Source organism: Hemitrygon akajei, chromosome 7 (assembly GCF_048418815.1).
Source record: "Hemitrygon akajei chromosome 7, sHemAka1.3, whole genome shotgun sequence".
Classification (NCBI taxonomy): domain Eukaryota; kingdom Metazoa; phylum Chordata; class Chondrichthyes; order Myliobatiformes; family Dasyatidae; genus Hemitrygon; species Hemitrygon akajei.
This window is the reverse complement of record NC_133130.1, coordinates 53006336-53029267: the sequence shown is the minus strand read 5'-3', so window position 1 is coordinate 53029267 and position 22932 is coordinate 53006336. Positions and strand designations below refer to the sequence as shown.

The 22932-nt window shown below is 43.6% G+C and overlaps 1 protein-coding gene across 2 annotated transcripts in view; it reads left to right on the top strand.

Moving 5' to 3' along the window:
• Positions 1 to 22932, top strand: part of rps6kc1 (ribosomal protein S6 kinase polypeptide 1) — a 146588-nt gene that overhangs the window by 68065 nt on the left and 55591 nt on the right. For both annotated transcript variants that reach the window (XM_073050861.1, XM_073050862.1), the window contains one exon: positions 21260 to 21384. In XM_073050861.1, the coding sequence (XP_072906962.1) occupies positions 21260 to 21384 (125 nt within the window). The remainder of the gene's footprint in view (positions 1 to 21259; positions 21385 to 22932) is intronic.

Genomic DNA, 22932 nt, shown 5'->3' with positions numbered 1-22932 from the left:
TTTGGGGATTGTTTTTCTGGGAGGGGTTTTGGGGGGGTTGATGATTGAGATGCCGTTCTTCTTTTGTGCAGGGGTGGGTTTGATGTTTCTCTCCGAAAGACTTTCATGTTCTTTCTTTGTTTCGTGGCTATCTAGAAAAAACAAATTTCAGAGTTGTATATGGATACAGGCTTTGATAATAAATAAACCTCTGAACATAGTGTGAATAGGTTAGATTTGGAGAACTACAAACGAACTTTCAAAGTTGGGAATCACGATAGCTAAAGACTTTTCAAATTTAGTGGAGGGCAATGCAGAGTATGTTTAAGAAACTTCTGGGATTTTGTTATATGTTTGCTGCATCATTATTTCCTTTGGATTTTTTTCTCACTTGTTGAATAAACTTGCAGTGCAGTAGTGCAACAATGCGAACAATGTTTTACAGTATGTGAGTAAGCCCAGTAGTTGTGTACACACTCTCTTAGATATCCCGATCTTTAATGGGCCTGTTTCTAGAATCAAAGATTTATTAGTTGCAGTTAATGCCTTTCCATATGTGAAAGAAAAATGTGACTGGAATACTTTAATTTCACTTGCAAATAGAATATCTGATTGTAACTCTTTAAAATTGATTTAAATATGCTATTTGCAGAAATGATCTTACTCTACATGTAAATTAACTAAGTGAGTCAATTTTAGCAGGAGCACCAGGAGTACAGTACTTTACAGAAAATGTTTTTCAATTAATGGACTAATTGTAATCATTATTATAACTGCTTGGAAGTAAAAGGAACACTTTCATAGAATTTGCTGGAGCTTTTTGTGATTTGATGTGTAGTAATGACAGAGGGAAACATTGTGGTGTGCACTTTATGAAATTTGAGTTGCAAGGGAACTACATTGGTTGAACCATGGCAAGTTAAGTCTGCCCTCTTTTTGTACTGAATATGCAGAAAATCACTACTTGTGCACTACCAAACATTAAGCTACAGTATCATCATTTAGAAGAAAACAGCTATAATTATGATCGCATGCATGGGCTTAGTATTAAATGTGTTAATTTGGTATGACACGTTAATTACCTGCTTCTCCAGATGTTTAGAGTATTGTTGTGCACGCAGTTTACAAAATAATTGCAGTAAAGTTGAATGAAAATAAAATAAGCGAGTGGTTTCTTGCCTTAATATTTTCATTCAAGTGAAACTGTATGAGTCGCAGCTGCAGCAACGTTAATGCAAGTGAACGGTTACAGAAACAACAAAGGTTGCCATTAGGAGGCCTTTGTCCAAATCTATTTCCAGCTGATTTTCTCCTATCATACATTTGCTTTAATCCTACCATCATTGCTACTCCCTGAGACAATTTCAAAGACTTTGTTTCTGCTCTGATTCTGTTTTCTGCAAAATACCAGGTTTGTTGGGGATAAAAACAGCAACATTTGGAACCAATACATGTTTATTTTGGTTTGAAAAATAAATTACAACCTGCATGCCTACTCTGTGAGATCTGTATGCTATTAAGTTGCCTATTTTATGGAATGAAAAGTTGATACAGATCTTCCTAAAATATTTATAGCTCTTATAGTTCAATGTGCAGGTTAGCTATATAGGTATTCAGTGGGTATCCTGAATGTATGTTTGACAGTGAAGTGAATTCAAGCAAGCTGAGCTTGGCCTGTGTTCAACTTCAGAAGTGATCACTGAATACAGTTTGGAGAAGATATTCGAGCTGAATTCCTTCTATTCCTTGTGGGGCTTGAAGGCTAAATTCAATTCCTAGCTGAGAATTGTATCTATGGCCTTTGATGTAGATGACATCCCGTTTCCGATAAGATGATGGCTCACAGTGACCTCTCCGGGTCCAACCAGTAGTACAATTGTCCATCCTCTATGTCTTGCTTACAATCACAAGACACTGCTGGATATGAAGAACTCTAAATACTGCAGGCCTACCACACCTTTGAGTTGTAAGATAGCAGTGAAGCTTCACGGCATAGGCTTGCTGAGTATCATGTTGTCATCTGCTACAGCCACCCAGGAAAGAAGGCGTTGGACGCAGTGCGCATTCCCCCATATAATGCAAACAATTGTTTTGGTTGTTTTTCTTGTGATCACAAGTCTCTTTTGGACATTGGTAATGTAGAAAGCTACAGGTTGGATTCATTGGCGAGACCAACGGCGGGGAGCTACTCGGCCTTGGTTGTTGCATGGACCAGGCCCTCATGCCACGGTGTCGCCTGTTGCAGCCGCCCAGGGGAGGAGACACCAGAGGCGGTGTGGGAGAGAGCAGAGGCACAGCATGCTGTATTGGGGCTGGCCCTCCCATTGGTGCTGCCCTCTAGTGTTTGCTTGGCAGAAGACAGGATGGATTGTATTCTTTTACGGCCGCACTCGTGTGCAGATGCTGGTGCTGTTCATATTCTAGACTCCAATAAGAAAATCAGCAGGATTGAGTGCCTTGGATTTACTGTGGGCTTGTTTTTACAGAAACATGACTCCAGGACAACATCGCATGCATCATCAATCTTCAGGCCATGACACTCAAGGACTTGGGATAATATTATTATTTCTTTTGTACAGTCTTAACTATAGGTGCTGTGTGTTGTTTGCTGTGCGTGCCTGTATCTACTGTGTTTTGCACCTTGGCCCCGGAAGAGTGCTGGTTTATTTAGCTGTTACATGTGTACGGTTGAATGACAATTAAACTTGAACTTAAATGTGAACTTACATGATGTGGCACTGTGTACCAAGTCAGAAGCCAGTAGTGCCTTGAACACTCTGTCAGCAAACACAGCATAGGCAAACAATTTGTTTGTTTGAATATACTAAGGCACTTGATCCTGCTGATTTTCTTATTGGAGTCTAGAATACTGTGTGAGCTGCACCAGCACCTGCACACTAGGTCATTGCACCTGTGACCTTGCCTGGTCTTCACTTTCTGAAATGTAAGTACACCATCCCACAGTTTGGCTATTTTAAGTGCATTATGAGTGATGGGCATTTATTCCCAGGGATTTTAAACTCTTTTTATGGGTAAATACTTCAAATAAATTTATTTGCTTCACTAATGACCATGCAAGTGAGCAAAGTCTGTTCTGCATTCACTCTATCTATACCCTTCATACTTTTGTATGCCTCTATAAGTTGTCCTCAATTTCTCCTGTGTTCCAGGAAATGAAATCCTAACCTATTCAATCTTTCCTTATCACTTTGGTTCTCAAATCCCAGCAACATCTTGGTGAATTTTCACTGCACTCTTTCAATCTTATTAATATCTTTCTTGTAGGTAGGTGACTAGAACTGCACACAATACTCTGAATATGGCCTCAGTGACAGTCTTGTACAACTTGAACATAACATCCTAAACTCCTGTGGTTAGTGCCCAGATTTATGAAGGCCATTGTGCTAAAAGCTTTTTTGTTACAAGAACTTTACCTGCAGGGTGGTGGGTGGAAATATGTTTCTACCAAAGGAAGTAAAAGGAACTTCTTCCCTCCACGGGCCTGCAGGTCATCCTTTGACAAGGTGTAGCACCTGCTTTTTGTAGACTGGACATACCTGGATAATTTTTGAGTAGATGTATGATAAGTACTGTAACAGCTTTGTCAGAGGTGTAGCTAGACCTGAAGTGCAGGTCTATAGGCTTGGCTGCATCCAGTGCTGAAATGCTTCTTGATCATTATATGGAGCAAATCAAATTGATTAAAGGTGGGCTCCTGTGATTCTTGGGAGGAAGCAAAGATGGAGCATTCACTGAGCTTGTCTGTTTGAATGAAGTTGCGAAACTTTGACAAACTTCTATAGATTTGTAGTAGAGATTTGCTGTATCACAGCCTAGTATGGAAACACCAATGACCTTGAATGGAAAATCCTACAGTGGATACAGACCAGTCCATCACGGTAAGGTATTCCTAACCATTGAGCAAATTTACATGAAACACTGTCGCAGGAAGGCAGCATCCATTATCAGGGACCCCCACCACCACCCAGGACATGCTCTCTTCTCACTACTTCCATCAAGACTCACACCACCAGGTCCCGGGACAGTCACTACACCTAAACCATCAGGCTCTTGAACCAAAGTGGATTATTTCACTCAACTTCATGTGCCCCATCATTGAAATGTTCCCACAACCTATGGGCTCACCTTCAAAGACTCTTTATCTCATGTTCTCTATTTTTCTGCTTATTTATTTGTTATCATTATTATTTCTTCTTTTTGTATTTGTACAGTTTGTTGTCTTCTGCACTCTGGTTGAATGCCTTAGTAGGGTGGTCTTTTATCAATTCTGTTGTTGTTATTTTTCTATAATTTTTTGAGTATGTCCTTAAGAAAATGAATCCCAGTGTTATATATGGTGACATATATGGACTTCGATAATAAATTAACTTTGAACTTTGAAATGCATTAGCCTTGGTTTTGGCCTGCCATAATTGAGAATGGCAATGTTTTTAGCCTTCCCTTCAGTTAACTACTTAATTGTCTATCATCATTTGAATTTAGATGTGGCAGAGTTGTTGTGTAATGGGATTCCTGTGTCTCTTGTATGCTGTGTTGGCAGGTTTGCAATGCATGTATTTTTGTATTATGGCTGCATAAGGTTAGCATCTGATTTTTAAAAAAATTCTCCTTTTGGTGTGCTCTTCTTCATTTAACTGAATTTGATCCCTCGATTTAAGTATAATGATAGTGAAGGATATGCTGAGACAGGAGGGTTATTGATTTTGGTGGTATACATTTCTGTTTCTGGTGGAAGTCCACAGTAGCTGAGGTTTTAGGCTTCCAAAACTGTTCTGTGTCTGTTGCATTTAGCATAATCTTAGTGTCACACAAAACAAAAGAGGATGTTTTCATAGTGAATGTCAAACTTTGTCTTGAAAGGCTATACAACAGTCATGTTTTAACAAGTGGATAAGTGTGTGAAACAAGCAGGTCAGTGAACTTGACACGTCTGCTCACAACCTGCTGCAGACTCAGTCCAACAGAAATGCCTTCTGGGGATTGGTCATTGATGGTTGATCCAAGTTGCTCTGGGTCATGAACATTGAAATCCCCAGTCAGAGAACCTGCTATTTTCAGGGCTACTTCCAAGTATTGTTCCAATATGGAGAAACACTGTCTCATTAGTTGAGGGAAGCTTGCTGATGGTAATCTGGAGACTTTCCTTGCCCAGTTTTGTTCTAGTGCCATGAAATTTCATGGGGTCTGGAGTCAATATTCAGGGTTCCAAGGCCAAACCTTGGCATCTAAGAACAAAGATGTGATGTTGAGGCTTTATAAGGTATCAGTCAGACAAACTTGGGAGTATTGTGAGCAGTTTTGGATCCCTTATCTAAAAAAAGATGTGCTGGCACTGGAGAGGGACCAGAGAATGTTTACGGGAATGACTCTGGGAAGGAAAGGGTTGACAGACAAGGTGCATTTGATGCTTCTGGGCCTGTATTCATTGGAATTTAAAAGAATGAGGGGGGAATCTCATTGACACCTATAGAATATTGAAAGGCCTATAGAATGGATGTAGAGAGGATGTTCCCTATAGTGGGTGAGTCTTGAGTCTCAGGGCACAGCCTCAGAAAAGAAGAAAGTCTATTTAGAACAGAGACGAGGAGGAATTTCTTTAGCCAGAAGATGGTGAATCTGTGGAATTCATTGCCACAGACAGCTGTGCAGGCCAAGTCATTGGGTGTATTTAAGGCAGAGGCTGGTAAGTTCTTGATTAATCAGTGTGTCAAAAGTTACTGGGAGAGGCAAGTGAATGAGGTTGAGAGGAATAATAAATCAGCATGATAGAATGGCAGAGCAGACTTGATGGGCTGAATGGACTAATTTTGCTCTTATGCCTTATAGTCTATGGTGTTACCCGTATGTTGGGACTTGTCACTGTTATTGGGACAGTTCTGCTGGTGGACAGGAAGCATGAGGAATTCATGTACGTAGAAGAGTTCATTTATTGTGTACAAGTTATTAGCATGAAATAATAAATGGGTTAATGTTCCAGGAGGATCCTCCAAATAATCTTTCAAACTATTAACACTCTTCCTCACAGATATCATATGTTCCATCAATTTCCTCTTTTAGTTATAAGTTTATAGCAAACAAGATTGAGTTCATTTATTGATTTAAAGGAAGCCAAGTTACTGAATATGTATAGGTAATGAGAAGGTTTTCTTTTGGGATTTAAATATTCTTTATTTGTTTCATATGTGGTTTTCAAAATTATTGATTACTTTCTCTTTTTCAATTGATTTTTTGACTGGTATATTTGTTGTAAACAGAAGTAAGCCCTGTTTTGTGTCTATGGTGATATTAGCAATTTTTCCCCTGAAGCTTGCTTTCTGAGTCACTATTTCTGTTCAGCAATTCAGCACTTTAGAATATTTGTAAAATATTAATTAATGGTAGAATCTCTAGACTATGTTTTTAACTGTATTTCTGCACTTTACCCAAGCATCTGACTAGACTAGAATCAGGGCAAGAATTGCAAACAATCTTAAATTACTTCAGATTTATTTTAAGTTAAATTTTTTTTGGAAGCATTTAAGAAAATATGACTAGCTTACAGTAATAAGAATAAGATACTCTTGATCTCCTTGAGTTTAAAATTCAAGAGATTCGTGATTGACTCCATATACGATAAGTATCTAGCATCGCTCCTTATTTTAAAACTTTGCCCTTGGCATTAGACCAGTTAGGTACGTCCTGTATGTAATAAAGTGGCCACTGAGTGTATGTTTGTGGTTTTCTGCTGCTGTACCCATCCACTTCAAGGTTTGACATGTTGTCCATTCAGAGACACTCTAATGCACACCACTGTTGTGATGCGTGGTTAGTTCAGATACAGCTGCCCTCCTTTCGCGTTGAACCAGTCTCCTCTGACCTCTCTCATTAACAAGGCATTTTCACCCCCAGAGCTGCTGCTCCTAGATGTTTTATTTTGTGGTTTTATTTGCACTATTCTCCATAAACTCTAGAGACTGCTGTCCATGAAAATCCCAGGAGATCAGCAGATTCTAAGATACTCAAACCACCCCATCTGGCATCAACAAACTTTCCAAGGTCAAAGACACTAAGATCACATTTCTTCCTCATTCTGATGTTTAGTCTGAACAGAAACTGAACTTCTTAATCATTTCTGCTTGCTTTTACGCATTGAGTTTCTGCCACCTGATTAGCCAATTGGATATTTGCAGTAATGAGCAGGTGTACAGGTGTACCTAATAAAGTGGACACTGGTTGTGTATTCTTTGGGTAGATATATGGGAAATGAAAACACAGATCAAATGCTGTTGTGATTGATGTTTCAGTCTTCCAGCTGAACAACTTGAAAGCTGGGAAAGTACTTTGACTTTGTTTGTGTGACCAACAGTCTTTCCCCCAAGATATGAAACCCAGAATACTTCAGAAAACATTACTCCCATTTAACTGAAACTGCTCCAGAACTAAGGACCTCAGGACTAAAATGAATCTCACCGCAGAATGCTGCTACTGGTTCAGGGCTGCCGCTCAATGCTGATGGTTTCTCATCTCTAGGAAGCTAGTAGGATCATCGCAGGACTCATTAAGGCAAGCGCAGATTGAGTGGCTTCCGGTGCTGGTCCACTTTGAATTTCTAATTGTCCACAGGAAAGCATTTTACTTCTTTAAAAAAAGAGTTCTGACTGTTGGCCAGTGAAGCACACCCACTGACAAAGGACATTAATCTGGTCGTAGAAAACACTCCAAGTTTGTTGTTCCGACTCTTTGTGGTAGAGCTCCTGGCTGATCTGAACATCACCAACCACAGCCTTGTAAAGCAGGGGTCACCAACCCTTTTTTGCACCGCAGACTGGTTTAATATTGACAATATGCTTGTGGACTGGCCGGCGGGGGTGGGGGGAGTGTTAATTATGAACAGAATATAGGTGATAAGTCAACTATAAGTCACTTATAAGTTGCTAATACAGTCAATTTCATTTCTAAAAGGGTTTATCTAACAAATTTAATATTAAACACACAGCACATATTTTCCTCACATGAATACAGTGATAAGTCAATTATAACTTCAATAGCATCGTAACATTTTAAGTAACGTTTGGATATTAAACACACAGTGCATATTTTCCTCGTATGAACATATAAAATCATTGCAAGGCACCCCTATCGGTGAATCAGTGGGAGCTTGCAACAAGACAGTCCCATCGAGGGATGATGGGAGACAGTGATACTCGAAGAGGGTTCCTTATGTCCAGTCTATTCCGCAATTTAGTTTTCGTTGCTCTCAGCGCTTGCTTCTGTCCCACTTGCTCACTTTTATTTTTCACTCGAAGAACTCAATGGATTTGTCTTTAAGTGCCAGGTGCTTGGACTTAAGGTGCCGAAGCAGTTTTGAGGGCTTCATAGCCTCATTAGACAGCCTCTGGGTCCAAATTCTAGCCTCCTGCCCGCCCGCCGCCAGACGCCTTGGCCAGGTGCGGTGGGTGGGGTAAGAGAACAAGGTTGGGAGGTCCCCTGAGCCGGAATTAGGTCGTCTGCAAATATTTTAGCACTGGGTTCCCCACGAACATTCAGTGTAGTAAACAGGTTTAGAGGCAGCACCCATTTGTCTGCGCTCCAGGCCAGTAGCAACAGCACTTCTCACCGGCTGGTTACCAGATGCCAACCAGTGATCCCTGGCACGAGGGTATCACTGCGTTTAGGCGACTGATGACCTCGTGTGGGTAATGACTTCATGTGCGTTCAAGTTCAACAGTGGGCGCGACAGGGAATGAGGAAAGATGCAGCTGACTCATATCGTTTCATATCGACAAATATCATTTCCTCGCGGCCTGGTAACACATGCTTTGTGGCCCGGTGGTTGGGGACCACTGTTGTAAAGGACCTGAATGATGGACAACACTCAGCTCTTTGAGAACAGGCCAGTGAAGATGTGATGAGCAAGATCACAACTTTTGACCCTGGTCACCCAAATCAGACATTCTGAACTCCTGCCTTGGGAGGGCCAAGTCTGGATGCAGCAAATTCACATTTGAATATGTTACATAGATTGTTAAGGTTAGCATTCAGCTATGGCGGTGTTCTTGTATAATTGAAAATATTTTTTGTTTTAGGTCGAGGAGAATCCCTCTCATTTCCATGCAAAACAATCTATTTGCAAGGATTTGTGCTGTTTTGTTTCATCTATCAATAACTCTTAGTAATTTAGTATTGATCAATTTGCCATTTATCTTTGTGTCATTGCCAACTCCAATGGACTCCATCTTAACTATTTGAATAGCGCAGAGTATCAGCTACTTATCAGATGAGCTAAAAAACGGAGGCAGGTTTCTGTGGAGAATCTTGAGACACGTTTTTGCTTGCCAGTTGTTTTTCCCCTCTTGGCAGAAATTATTTATTTTCCCTGTTTGATCCTGGGTCAGTTTCTGTGCGGTTAAAGGATTTTTATGAGGATACTGTGCTCCAGTTTGAGGAAGTGTTTAGCATTCTGCGTGACATCTGTGGCTCACTGATAAAATTCAAATGAGGCTAAATTCTGAAAATGGCTTGGGTCTCTCAGCTGTGGCCTTGAATAAAATGTGAAATCAGCATTCCCCAGTTGTTACTTTGATATGTTCATAATATATTCTGATTTCAGCAAGTGTTGCATTTACACACTTGTATCTCTATAAGGTAAAGTGCATGGAGATGGACATTTACAATTTGCTAAACTCTCAGTGGTGTGTGTGTGTGTGTGTGTGTGTGTGTGTGTGTGTGTGTGTGTGTGTGTGTGTGTGTGTGTGTGTGTGTGTGTGTGTGTGTGTGTGTGTGTGTGTGTGTGTGTGTGTGTGTGTGTGTGTGTGTGTGTGTGTGTGTGTGTGTGTGTGTGTGTGTGTGTGCTTTTCTGAAATTCTGTTCTATTTAAGTCAGTGGAGGCAAATTTCAGAAGCACAGTCCAGTGTGTAGCTACTATTACATTGCACTTTTATGTAACGAAGGATGAATGGTGGCCTGATTAGATGAAGATGTCCAGTTTAGACAACATCCTCATCCATTCAACTGTGCAGTTATCAAGGTAATGATTCTCCCTCGTATGGCTGATGAGATGTATGTAAACACATAACTTCATCCTCCCAAGTTGATAGTTTTGACAAACTTTTGTTTTTCCTAAAACTATAAAGAACATGTAATTGCATCTGCTCTTCATATGAAAAGGAATGTAGCTTTGGGCTACATATACTTGTTTTGGATCTTTTCTTGATAGTCTGCTGATGCTTATAAACAAGTTTATTTGCTTTCAAGATTTCAGTTGCCTATTAATTAATTATGTTGTAGATAGCCGGATAAAGTTCACGTTGATTTAATGTTTTGCTAAGTAAGCTGCTGTACAATGAAAAATACAGATTATACTTTTATCTAGACACCAGCAACTGAAATGTTCACATGGTATGTATTGGATTATAATCAGGCAGGAATTATTATTCACCTGTGGCTAAACCAATCTGACTTTCAGCTGCGAATAAGAAAGTTGCCTTTACAATGTAGTATTTTATTGTGTGACAACTTTTAAGTGTTAGCCTGCCAAATCTCTGTATGCAATGAAATTGGTCAAAACTCCTGGTAAATATCATTGTCTGATAGGGGGCTTTGGAATTTGCATTGGAGATTAGAATTTGTGCATTTGAGAGCTGTTTTTACACCTGATCTCAGGTGCTCATCTGAATACTTTTATTTTTGCTACTCTGCTAAGATCACCATTGTAAACACTCCATTTGAGAGTGCTCGGAAGTTGTGACCTTGCTGTTAGTTTTACACTTCTTAATTATTCTAAATTTGGAACTCTGAAAATTAAAATTGTTTGCTTGAGTATCCTCCAATGAATTATACCTGTTGTAGGAAAGCAGAGCAGGAAATGACATGGACACTAGTGTTAGTTATTTAGATTGCAGTGAAATAAAATACAATGCACCCTAATTAGAAGTAGAAAAGTAGTGGTGTTGTAAACAATTAATTTGTAGAGAATGACGTTCTTTTTAAAAAAAATAAAAATGATATGTCGCTCTGTTTGGAGGTGTGTGCATTGAGCCAAATGTTCCTGTGGATGGCAGTAACAGGTCTATAATCAGTCAGTGCTTCTCTTGTACAGTCACTTCCAGAAAGGGCTCATCTTTATTTTCAGAATTTGAGCTTGTAAAAATGACTGCTGGTGCAAACATAAATTTATATTGTATAGGTCATATTGTGTGGTCCACATTTTAGGAAATCTCCGGTGTTTTCAGATTCTATTATGTATAGTTGCCTCTTGATTATTTATGCCAACTTATAAAATTTATGTTGACAAACAACTATCAGAAATATTGTGAATTCAAATAAACTGCATGTAATTTATGGGGGAAGTGGCCATTGATTAGGGTTTCTGTGTCAACCACTTACAATGCAGTAAATTGCCTGTTGGGAGCAGCAAGGTTCTTGTATTTTGTTCCTTTTTTGAAGAAAATGCTACCCATAGAAACAGTTAATTTATGGGAATGTTCAGCGTGATGAGCAAGTACTTATGTGGCTTGATATATCAAGTGTGTTCTAAGTTGAGGGGAAAAAAGCATTTTTTGTAATTTCTTGATGAAAGGTCTTTTCAGCATCTGCAGAATCTCTGGTGGTTACAATTTTTGTAGGGTAGGGTTAGATCTGTTTTGGGGGTGCAAGCGTAGCTGTGTCATTATTTTTTCTGTTTGGAGGATGGTTGGTGATTGATTATATAATTCACAGATAATTTAGATTTTTGAGATGCCTGGTACATTTTCAACACCCTGAAGTGGTGTTTCTATCGAGGGGTCTTTAGATGTGATAGTGGAGTGGTAACAGCAGTTCTGTGTGCTGAACAGTTCTCCTTAGTTCTGTAGTATCTTGCCCTGAAGCATTGCCTTACACTTTTTGCCTCTGCAAAAAGATTCCAGCATCTGCAATCTTTTTTGCTTTCAGTCACATGAACCTCTGGTCTGACCAGGGTCAAAATTCTGTGTGATGTCATGCTGCCATTATGATATCAACAAATGTATCTATCTGGGTCTCATTTAATCATTCAAAGGATGCGCGTATCAGAACTGCATCAAGAAAGTGGAAGAGTACAACGTGCAGAGTGAAATGCTTACAATATACTTGAATTGTGTTGCCAACTGAGACCATAAAGATTCTCACTAATGATATCAAACAGCACAGGTGAAGTAGAAAAGTTGATGTAATTATGTTGATAGTTCTAAAGTAGGTCCTTGCCTCTTTCAATAACCTGGGATAGATTCCATTAGGCCCTAGGGGCCTGTGTACCTAATTGTTCCATTGATCCATTCACTGCAAAAGGGAGGATTTTGCAGTAGCCGTGCTTTTCTGTTCGATTTCCCTTCCCCATTCTGAAATGTCATCCCATGGCCTCCTCTACTGCCACGATCAGGCCACTCTCAGGCTGGAGGAGCAACACCTCATATTCCATCAGGGTAGCCTCCAACCTGATGGCATTAACGTCAATTTCTGTAATTTCTGGTAATTCCTTTTGCTCCTCCTTCTCTCTTTTTCATTTTGCATTGTGGTTCCCTTCTCTTCTCACCCAACCATCACCTCTCCTGGTTGTTCCTCCTCCTTCCCTTTCTTCCATGGTCTGCTATTCTCTCCTATCAGATTCTTTCTTCATCATTCCTTTGCCTCTTCCACCTATCACCTCCCGGCTTCTTACTTAACACCTTCCCCTTCACCTGGTTTCACCTATCACCTGCTAACTGATCCCACCAATGATCTCTGCTCCTACTCCTTCCCCTCCCCCCCATCTTCTTGGTGCTGGGAGTAGGTACAGAGGAGCTGTCAGGGGTATGTTTTTTATGCAGAGAGTGGTGAGTGCGTGGAATGGGCTGCCGGTGGCAGTGGTGGAGGTGGAAATGATAGGGTCTTTTAAGAGACTCCTGGATAGGTACATGGTGCTTAGAAAAATAGAGGGCTATGGGTAAGCCTAGGTAGTTCTCAGGTAAGGACATGTTCAGCACAGCTTTGTGGGCCGAAGGGCCTGTATTGTGCTGTAGGTTTTCTATGTTTCTATGTTTCTTATTCAAGCTTCTTCCACCTTCCTTTCCAGTCCTGATGAGGGGTCTCAGCCCAACATGTTGATTGTTTATGCCCATAAATATTGCCTGACTTGGTGGATTTCTTCAGCATTCTGTGTATGCTGCTCAAGATTTCCAGCATCTGCGGAATCTCTTCTGTTGGTGGTTACCTAAATTTGTTGGGATTACCATTGCATCTGGAGGGCTTCACTGTAACCAAAGAGGAGATGAGATGCTGTGCCTCAGACTTATGATGGGCATTATTGGAACAATGGAAATTAGGTGGGACAGAGTATTAAAGTGACCGAAGTTCTGAGTCCCCTTGAGGACTGAACAATTCCTGGAAGGCAGAAATATATTCAGCAAAATACAGAAAGCAGGCAATGAAAGAAAGTTATTTATATTTTTATTAAAGTCTGTCCCGAGCCTTATAGGCTCACCAGGCCGGTGCTTATACCGGTTTCCGTGGCACAAGGCGACAGAGTATGAGACTCCTTCCCGGATAGGATGCCAGTCTATTGCAAGGTTGTCCTAGAGCAACTGCCCGAGGACATACATCTGCTGCTGGTCGACGCAGATTTCAGCGACCCCCGGAAGGTGGCGGCCCAGGCAGACGTGCTGTGGAAAGTCAAGAGGGAGAGCGTGGCGTCCGTCGGTCAGATTACCAGGCCACGCGCCCACAGCAGACCAGACCAGGCCCGGCAGGGGGGTGCACACAACACAGAGGCAGGAGTGAGGAGGCCAGTGAACAGTGGTGTTTCTACTACCAGTGGTGGGGCACAAAAGCCCGCCGTTGTCGCCCGCCCTGCAAGGGCCAGGGCCAGGGCCAGCTGCCACTAATGACTATGGCAGCTGGCCACCAGGACAGCCTCTTGTACGTCTGAGACAAACAGTCGGGACGCCGCTTCTTGGTCGACACCGGAGCGGAAATCAGCGTCTTGCCCCTGACGGGGTACGACACCCTCAACAGGAAGCCAGGACCCACCCTGAGGGGTGCAAACGGCAGCACGATATGGACCTAAGGCACCCACACAGTGCAGCTGCAGCTCAGCGCCAGCCGATTCACGTGGGACTTCATGCTGGCCGCGGTGGCCCAACCACTTCTGGGGGCGGACTTTTTGCGAGCTCACAGCCTGCTGGTCGACTTGCAAGGGAAAAGACTGGTACATGCCGAGACTTTCCAGACGTTCTCCCTGGGTGAAGCCAAGTTGCCGGCCCCACACCTGGACTCCATCATGCTGTCGAACAACGAATTCACCAGAATCCTGGTGGACTTTCCATCGATTCTGGCACCGCAGTTCACAGCAGCCATGCCCAGACACGGGGTTCAGCACCACATCCCGACCAAGGGACTACCCCTCCACGCCCGCGCACGAAGGCTCCCCCCGGAAAAGCTCCGCCTGGCAAAGGAGGAGTTCAAGAGGATGGAGGAATTGGGGATCGTACGGAGGTCTGACAGCCCATGGGCCTCCCCCCCTGCACATGGTGCCCAAAGCAGCTGGGGGTTGGAGACCATGCGGCGACTACCGCAGACTGAACAAGGCTACAACTCCAGACTGCTACCCCGTGCCGCACCTACAGGACTTTGCAGCAAACCTGCATGGGGCAAGAATATTTTCCAAAGTAGACTTCGTCCGGGGCTACCATCAAATCCTGGTGCACCCTGAAGACATCCCCAAAACAGCACTTATCACCCCGTTCGGCCTGTTCGAGTTCCTCCGAATGCCGTTCGGCCTGAAGAATGCTGCACAGACGATCCAGCGGCTAATGGACGTGGTGGGACGCGACCTGGACTTTGCGTTCCTCTATTTGGACGACATCCTTATAGCCAGCAGTAGTTGCCAGGAGCATCTGTCCCACCTCCGCCAGCTCTACTCCCGCCTGAGTGATTTTGGCCTCACAATCAACCCGGCCAAATGCCAGTTCGGTCTCGATACCATTGACTTCCTGGGCCACAGGATTACCAAAGACGCGGCAACACCTCTGCCCGCCAAGGTAGATGCGATCCGCCACTTTGCCCAACGGTCAAAGGCCTGAAGGAGTTCGTTGGTATGGTGAATTTCTACCACCGTTTTCTCCCCTCAGCAGCCCGTATCATGTGCCCTTTGTACACCCTGATGTCGGGTAAAGGCAAGGACATTACTTGGGACGAGGAGGCTGCGGCCGCTTTCGTTAAAGCCAAAGAAGCCTTGGCAGATGTCGCGATGCTGGTGCACCCCAGAACGGACGTTCCGACCGCACTCACGGTGGACGCATCCGACACAGCAGTCGGTGGGGTGCTGGAGCAGCTCATCGAGGGGCGCTGGCAACCCCTGGCGTTCTTCAGCAAGCACCTACGACCACCCGAACTCAAGTACAGTGCTTTTGACCGGGAGCTGTTGGCACTGTATCTGTCAATCCTGCATTTCAGGTACTTCTTAGAAGGCAGGCCATTCACCGCGTTCACGGACCACAAACCGTTGACCTTCGCGTTCACGAAGGTGTCCAATCCCTGGTCGGCTCGCCAGCAGCGACATCTGTCCTACATCTCCGAGTACACGACGGACATCCAGCATGTCTCGGGAAAGGACAACGTCGTGGCGGACGCACTCTCCAGACCAGCTGTCCAGGCCCTGTCCCTGGGGGTGGACTATGCAGCACTGGCGGAGGCGCAGCAGGCAGACGACGAGATGCCCAGCTACAGGACCGCAGTCTGGGGTTTGCAGCTGCAGGACTTTCTCGTAGGCCCAGGTGAGAGGACCCTCCTGTGCGACGTGGCTACCGGCCAACCTCGCCCCATTGTCCCGGCAGCCTGGAGGCGGCGAGTTTTCAACTCCATACACGGTTTGGCGCACCCATCTATCAGGACAACAGTCCGGCTGGTCTCCAGCAAGTTCGCGTGGCACGGACTTCGCAAGCAGGTCAGTGAATGGGCCAGAACGTGCGCGCAGTGCCAAACAGCCAAGGTGCAGCGGCACACTAAAGCCCCGCCGCAGCAGTTCAAACCCACCCACCAGAGGTTCGACCACATTCATGTGGATATCGTGGGCCCCCTACCAGTGTCCCGAGGAGCGCGGTACCTCCTAACTATGGTGGACCGGTTCACGAGGTGGCCAGAGGCGGTCCCGCTCACCGACACATCTGCTGATTCCTGCGCCCAAGCACTGATCGCAACCTGGGTAGCACGCTTCGGGGTACTGGCCCACATTACCTCCGACAGAGGCGACCAGTTCACCTCCAGCCTGTGGTCGGCTGTGGCCAGCCTGTTGGGAACGAGGCTACACCACACAACTGCCTACCACCCACAGTCGAACAGACTGGTGGAACGCTTCCACTGTCACTTGAAGTCGGCTCTCATGGCCCGCCTGAGAGGACCTAACTGGGTGGACGAGCTTCCCTGGGTCCTGCTTGGAATTCGCACAACGCCCAAGGAGGATCTGCATGCCTTGTCGGCCGAGTTGGTGTACGGCGCACCCCTGGCCGTCCTGGGAGAGTTCATACCAGCCCCAGGGGGCAAGAGGAAGAACCCGCAGCAGTCCTGGACAGGCTGCGCGAAAGGCTCGGCAACCTGGCCCCCGTACCGACTTCACAGCACGGACGGACCCGACCCATGTACCCAAAGAACTGCAAAACTGTAAGTTTGTGTTTGTATGAAGGGGCGGACACCGGGCACCGCTACAGCGGCCGTACGAGGGGCCGTTCAAGGTGATCAACAACAACGGGTCCACGTACGTTCTGGACATTGGGGGGAGAGAGTTTGGTAATGCACCTCTGACGTCATTTCCGCCCGGAGAGGGCGGGCGCTAGGGATTAAATGCCAGCGCCGTGAAGTTTAAATAAACTAGTCTCGAAACGACTTACCGACTGCGTGTCGTTATTTCAGTGCTGTGTGTAGCACATCCCTACAGCTATTTATTTATATCTGCATTTGCACAGTTTGTTTACAGTTACTGTTCTAAGATTTGCTAAGTTTGCCTGCAGGAAGAAGAATCTCAAGGTTGTATGTGGTGACATGTATGTACTCTGATAATAAATTTAATTTGTCTTTGACTTTGAATTTGAGAATTTGTAATCCTTGTGAGTGAGACGTGCAGCTCTGTTCCCTTTTCCTGCTGCCTCCTTCACGCTACTTTCTGGCTGAATTGGGAAGAATGCTTTTAAGGACTGGTGCCCTTCTCTGATTATTGTGCCGTAGTGTGATTCCAGTTGTACTATTTTTGGGTAAAATGCTATCTTTAGCACATTATTCTGGAAGCAAACTATCATAGTGCTATTTCTGGTGTGTTTTTGGCCTTTTTTTTTTTTGCAGATTTCCTTGGTAGAATTTAGCATAGTATCTAGTGCATGTTGTACCAAAGAAGCACGCAATACAGATTCAAAGCTCATTTACTGAGATGATATATGAAACATATTGAACCATGTATGTTATGTGATAAATAACAACAACCTTTTGCTCTCATCTCCTCAACATTGCAAAAACAAAGGAGCTGGTTGTGGACTGCAGGAGGAATGGAGACGGGCTAACCCCTATAGCCATCAATGGATCTGGGGTTGAGAGGGTGAACAGCTTCAAGTTCCTCGGCATAAACATCACTGAGGATTTCACGTGGTCTGTACGTACCGGCTGTGTGGTGAAAAAGGCACAACAGCGCCTCTTTCACCTCAGACGGTTGAAAAAGTTTGGTATGGCCCCCCAAATTCCAGGAACTTTCTACAGGGGCATGATTGAGAACATTCTGACTGGCTGCATCACTGCCTGGTATGGGATCTGTACTTCCCTTAATCGTAGTACTCTGCAGGGAGTGGTGCAGACAGCCCAGTGCGTCTGTAGATGTGAACGTCCCACTATTCAGGACATTTACAAAGACAGGTGTGTAAAAAGGGTCCAAAGGATCATTGGGGACCCGAGTTATCCAACCACAAATTGTTCCAGCTGCTACCATTTGGGAAACAGTAACACAGCATAAAAGCCAGGACCAACAGGCTTTGGGACAGCTTCTTCCGTCAGGCCATCAGACTGCATAATTCATGCTGATACAACTGTATTTCTATGTTATATTGACTATCCTATTGAACATAATATTTATTATAAATTACTATAATTGCACATTGCACATTTGAACGGAGACGTAACATAAAGAGTTTTACTTCTCGTGTATGCAGGATGGAAGTAATAAATTCAATTCAAATTTTTGCTCATTCTTTCATCAAAAGAACTGTATTTGTGAAAAGTTTTTTTGCGATATTCCCTTTAATTTTTCTTCTTGTTGGCTGGTCACTACACACTGGAAGACCTATAACGCCTTTGTGCTTCTGAGAGATTTGAGGCCTCCTTTAAGAGATTTTGAAATGAGGGAGTGTTGCTTTGCCTCACTTGCGTGCTTTCCTGCTGGGGCAGTTCTATGTTTTGAGAATGCTGGAAAGTAGAGTCTTGGTCAAGTAAGTATCATTGATGAGAGGATCTGAAGTCAGGAGGTAAATATGTCTTTCTGATCCAGCTGCCTGAGGGTCAAGGCCGATGACCCCTTGCATGATGCTTGTGGGCAGTCTGTTATTAGTAGCCATTTTTGCAATTTCAGGCTTTCCACAGAAGGGACCAGTGAATCCAGCTGGTTTATGTTGGTGAGCAACTGGGTGCACAAACATCATTCAGTCCTATATGAAATACTTCAACATAAGAAATTCTGCAGATGCTGGAAGTTCAAAGCAACACATACAAAATGCTAGAGGATCTCAGCACATCAGACAATATCCATGGGGAAAAAAAACTGGAAAGGAAGGGGGAAGATGCCATAATAAAAAGGTGTGGGGAGGGCAAGTTGGATGATCAGGTGGGTAGGAAAGGTAAAGAACTTGAGAGGAAGGAATCTGATGGCAAAAGAGTGGACCATCGGAGACAGGGAAGGGGGAGCGGCACAGGGGGAGGTAATAGGCAGGTGAGAAGAAGTAAGAGGTCAGAATGGGGAATAGAAGAAGGGGGGGAAATTTTTTTTTTAGCTGAAGGAGAAATTGATATTCATGCCAAGAGGTTGGAGGCTACCAGATGGAATATAAGGTGTTGCTTCTCCACCCAGAGGCTGGCCTCACTGTGGCACAAGAGGAGGCCATGGACTGACATGTTGGAATGGGAATTAAAATGTTTGTCCAGCAGGAGGTTCCACTTTTGGCCAGTCGAGCAGACTTACATGATGAAGTGATTCCCCAAATTGCAATGGGTCTCACCAATGTCATGGAGGCTGCATTGGAAGCATAGGATACAGTAGACAGCCTCAGCAGATTCACAGGTGAAGTGTTGCCTCACCTGGAAGGAGTGTTTGGGGCCCTAAATGGAGGTGATGGGGGAGGTGAATGGGTAGGTGTAACATTTTGGCCCTTGCAGGGATGTGCTGGGAGGGATGAAGGGACAAGGGTATCACAGAGGTAACAATTCCTGTGCAAAGTGGAAAGTTGGGGGTGGTAGGCAAGGACAAGAGGAACTCTATCATTGTTAAGACTGCAGAAAGATGGGGTGAGTGACGATATCCAGGAAATAGAGGGGATAAGTGGTGAGGGCACCATCAACAGTTTAGGAAGGGAAACCCTATTCTTGAAGAAGGAGGACATTGCTGATCTAGAAAGGAAAGCCCTATCCTGGGAACTGATGTGGCAGAGACGAAAGAATTGAAAAAAGGGAAAAGCATTTTTACAGGAGACAGGGTGGGAAGAGGCATAGTCAAGGGACAGAAACCCCAAAAAAGTTGGGAACCACTGTTTTAGGTTGATTTGTGTGTAATTCATGGGCATAGATGGCATTATCTACAATGATGTATATAAAAAAGCTTTATTTTGAAGCTGCTCTGTAAGAGTTACTGGCAAGAGAATAACACATTTTGTTTATTGACTTTTGGTATACACTAGAAATTGATTTGAAATATTTTATTTTGTGAAAAGATTGACATTTTTAGAATTTGACACCATGATTGAAATGTGACAGCGTGGTTGAAATCTTAGTCCAATAACTGACAGATGAAACCATTGTATTTTGCATTCATAAATCTAAATACTGTAGCCAACATGTAGCAATGTAGCCAAAAAGGATATTGTTTTCACAGATGGTAATTACTTGTGCCATTTGTGTCATCAGAATCAGAATCAGGTTTAATATCACCGGCGTATGTCGTGAAATTTATTGTCTTTGCGGCAGCAGAACTGTGCAATACATAATAATTAAACACTGTGAATTACACTCAGTATATCTATATTAAATAGTTAAGTTAAAAACGTAGTGCAAAAAATAAAAGTTTTAAAAAAGTAGTGAGGTAGTTGTCATGGGTTCCATGTCTATTCAGAAATCAGATGGCAGAGGAGAAGAAGCTGTTTTTCTGAATTGTTGAGTGTGTGCCTTCAGGTTCCTGATGGTAGCAGTGAGAACAGGACATATCCTGGGTTATGGGTGTCCTTAATAATGGATGTGATCTTTCTGAGGCATCGCTCCTTGAATATGTCCTGAATACTATAGAGGCTGGTGCCCATGATGGAGCTGACTAAGTTTACAACTCTCTGTAGTTTATTTCGATCCTGTGTAGTAACCACTCCCCCCCCCCCCATACCAGATGGTGATGCAGCCAGTTAGAATGCTCTCCACAGTACATCTGTAGAAATTTACGAGTGTCTTTGATGACATTACCAAATAGCTACTGTTGTGCCTTCTTTTTGTAGCTGCAGTGATATGTTAGGCCCAATATTGAGATATTGACATCTAGGTACTGCTCAATTTCTCCACTTCTGATCCCTCTATGAGGACTGGTGTGTCTTTCCTTGTCTCGCCCCCTTCTGAAGTCCACAATCAGTTCTTCGGTCTTACTGACGTCAAGTGTGTGGTTGTTGCTGCAACACCACTCAACTAGCTGATGTATCTCGCTCTTGTATGCCCTCTCATTACCATCAGAAATTCTGCCAAGAATAGTTGTGTCATCAGCAAATTTATAGATGGCATTGGAGCTGTGCGTAGCCATATAGTCATGGGTGTAGAAGGAGGAGAGCAATGGGCTAAGCACACATCCTGAGTTGTGCCGGTGTTGATTGCAAGTGAGATGGAGATGTTATTTCTGATCCGCACAGATTGTAGTTCTCCGGTTAATATCTATTTGAAAACTGCCTACCATGTAATCCATGGTATAAGACACTTCGCTCATTAGCACTTGCTGGGAATGTCTAATTTTTTCAAGTTGTGAGATATTGGTTTGGTAAACTTAAATGTTTCTTAATATCTTTGATATTTCTAGGTGAAGCAAGTCCAAGTCGCCGAGAAGCAGTAAAAAGGAAGACTGCAGAGTACCTAATGCGTGCAGAACAGATCTCTACTCAATGTCTCAGGACACCCATGGATAATAGTTCTCTTCAGTCATGGGTTTGTCCATTCTTCAGTTGTATTTTACTTTTGCTTCAAATTCAAGTTTACTATCATGAGCATATACACCCAGGGTATCAATGCCACAAAAACGAGCTTTTTGCAGCAGCAAGTACTAAACGTAGCAAACATGACAAATACAAATGGCATAAAACTTAGATTAACATATTCCACACACACACACACACACACACACACACACACACACACACACACACACACACACACACACACACACACACACACACACACACACACACACACACACACACACACACACACACACACACACACACACACACACACACACACACACACACACACCACAATAAACAAAGATAATGTCACGACTCAGTGCAAGTTAAGGGAAATAAAATTAGTTTTGCCAGGTCAGGGTTTTTCGAGGTACAGGGGCTAAATGCAGGCAAATGGAATTTGCTCAGGTCATGATTGTGGAGGTTATGAGGGAGAGAACTGTTCTGTACTATGAATGATGAGATATTTTACAAAGTTTTAAACAAAATCGATGTTGATGGTGGATTGGAGAAGATGTCTTTGGGGTAGCAGTGCTTATGTACTGCACGTCTGTGCAAGATGTTTAATGGACTAGGCAGCCAAAGGGCGGGGGGGGGGGGGGCTTGATAAAATCAGCCAATTAAATATTCTGGCCAGAAATAGGCAAGATAATTGGACCTTGATCGTTAGTTGAAATAAAAAGGTCTTCTTCACTGTTTTCAAAGTGAGAATGGATGTCCAGCAATAAGAAATGATTGTCCATTGGATGTAAGGAGTTGAGAAGGTATACTCCATTTCTCCTTACTGCTGATTTACAAGAATCTTCTTTCTCCCTTGCCCAACTGCCAGCAATCCTTACCCATTCCCACCAAAATCAAATCACAGCTTCCTCCTTAAAAACAAACAAGAGAAAATCTGCAGATGCTGGAAATCCAAGCAACACACACAAAATGCTGGAGGAACTCAGTAGGCTAGGCAGCATCAATGGAAAAAAGTACAGTTGATGTTTTGGGCCGAAACCCTTCGGCAGGACTGGAGTTAAAAGATGAGTAGACTTAAAAGGTGTGGGGGGGGGGTGGGTGGGTGGAGAGAACCACAAGGTGATTGGTGAAACTGAAAGGGGGAGTGGTGAAGTAAAGAGCTGGGAAGTTGAAAGGTGAAAGAGATACAGGGCTGGAGAAGGGGGAATCTAATATGAGAGGACAGAAGATGATGGAAGAAACTTCACTTACACTAGCGAAGTTTAAGAGACTACTAGACAGGCATATGGAGGAATTTAAGATGGGGGGTTATATGGGAGACAGGGTTTGAGGGTCGGCACAACATTGTGGGCCGAAGGGCCTGTAATGTGCTGTACTATTCTATGTTCTATGTTCTAAAGAAAAAGGAGGGAGGAGCACCAGAAAGTGCAGGCAAGGAGATAAGGTGAGATAGGGAAAAGGAGATGAGGAATGGTGAAGAGGGGGCATACTGGAAATTCGAGAGATCTATATTCATGCTGTCAGGTTGGACGCCACCCAGGTGGAATATAAG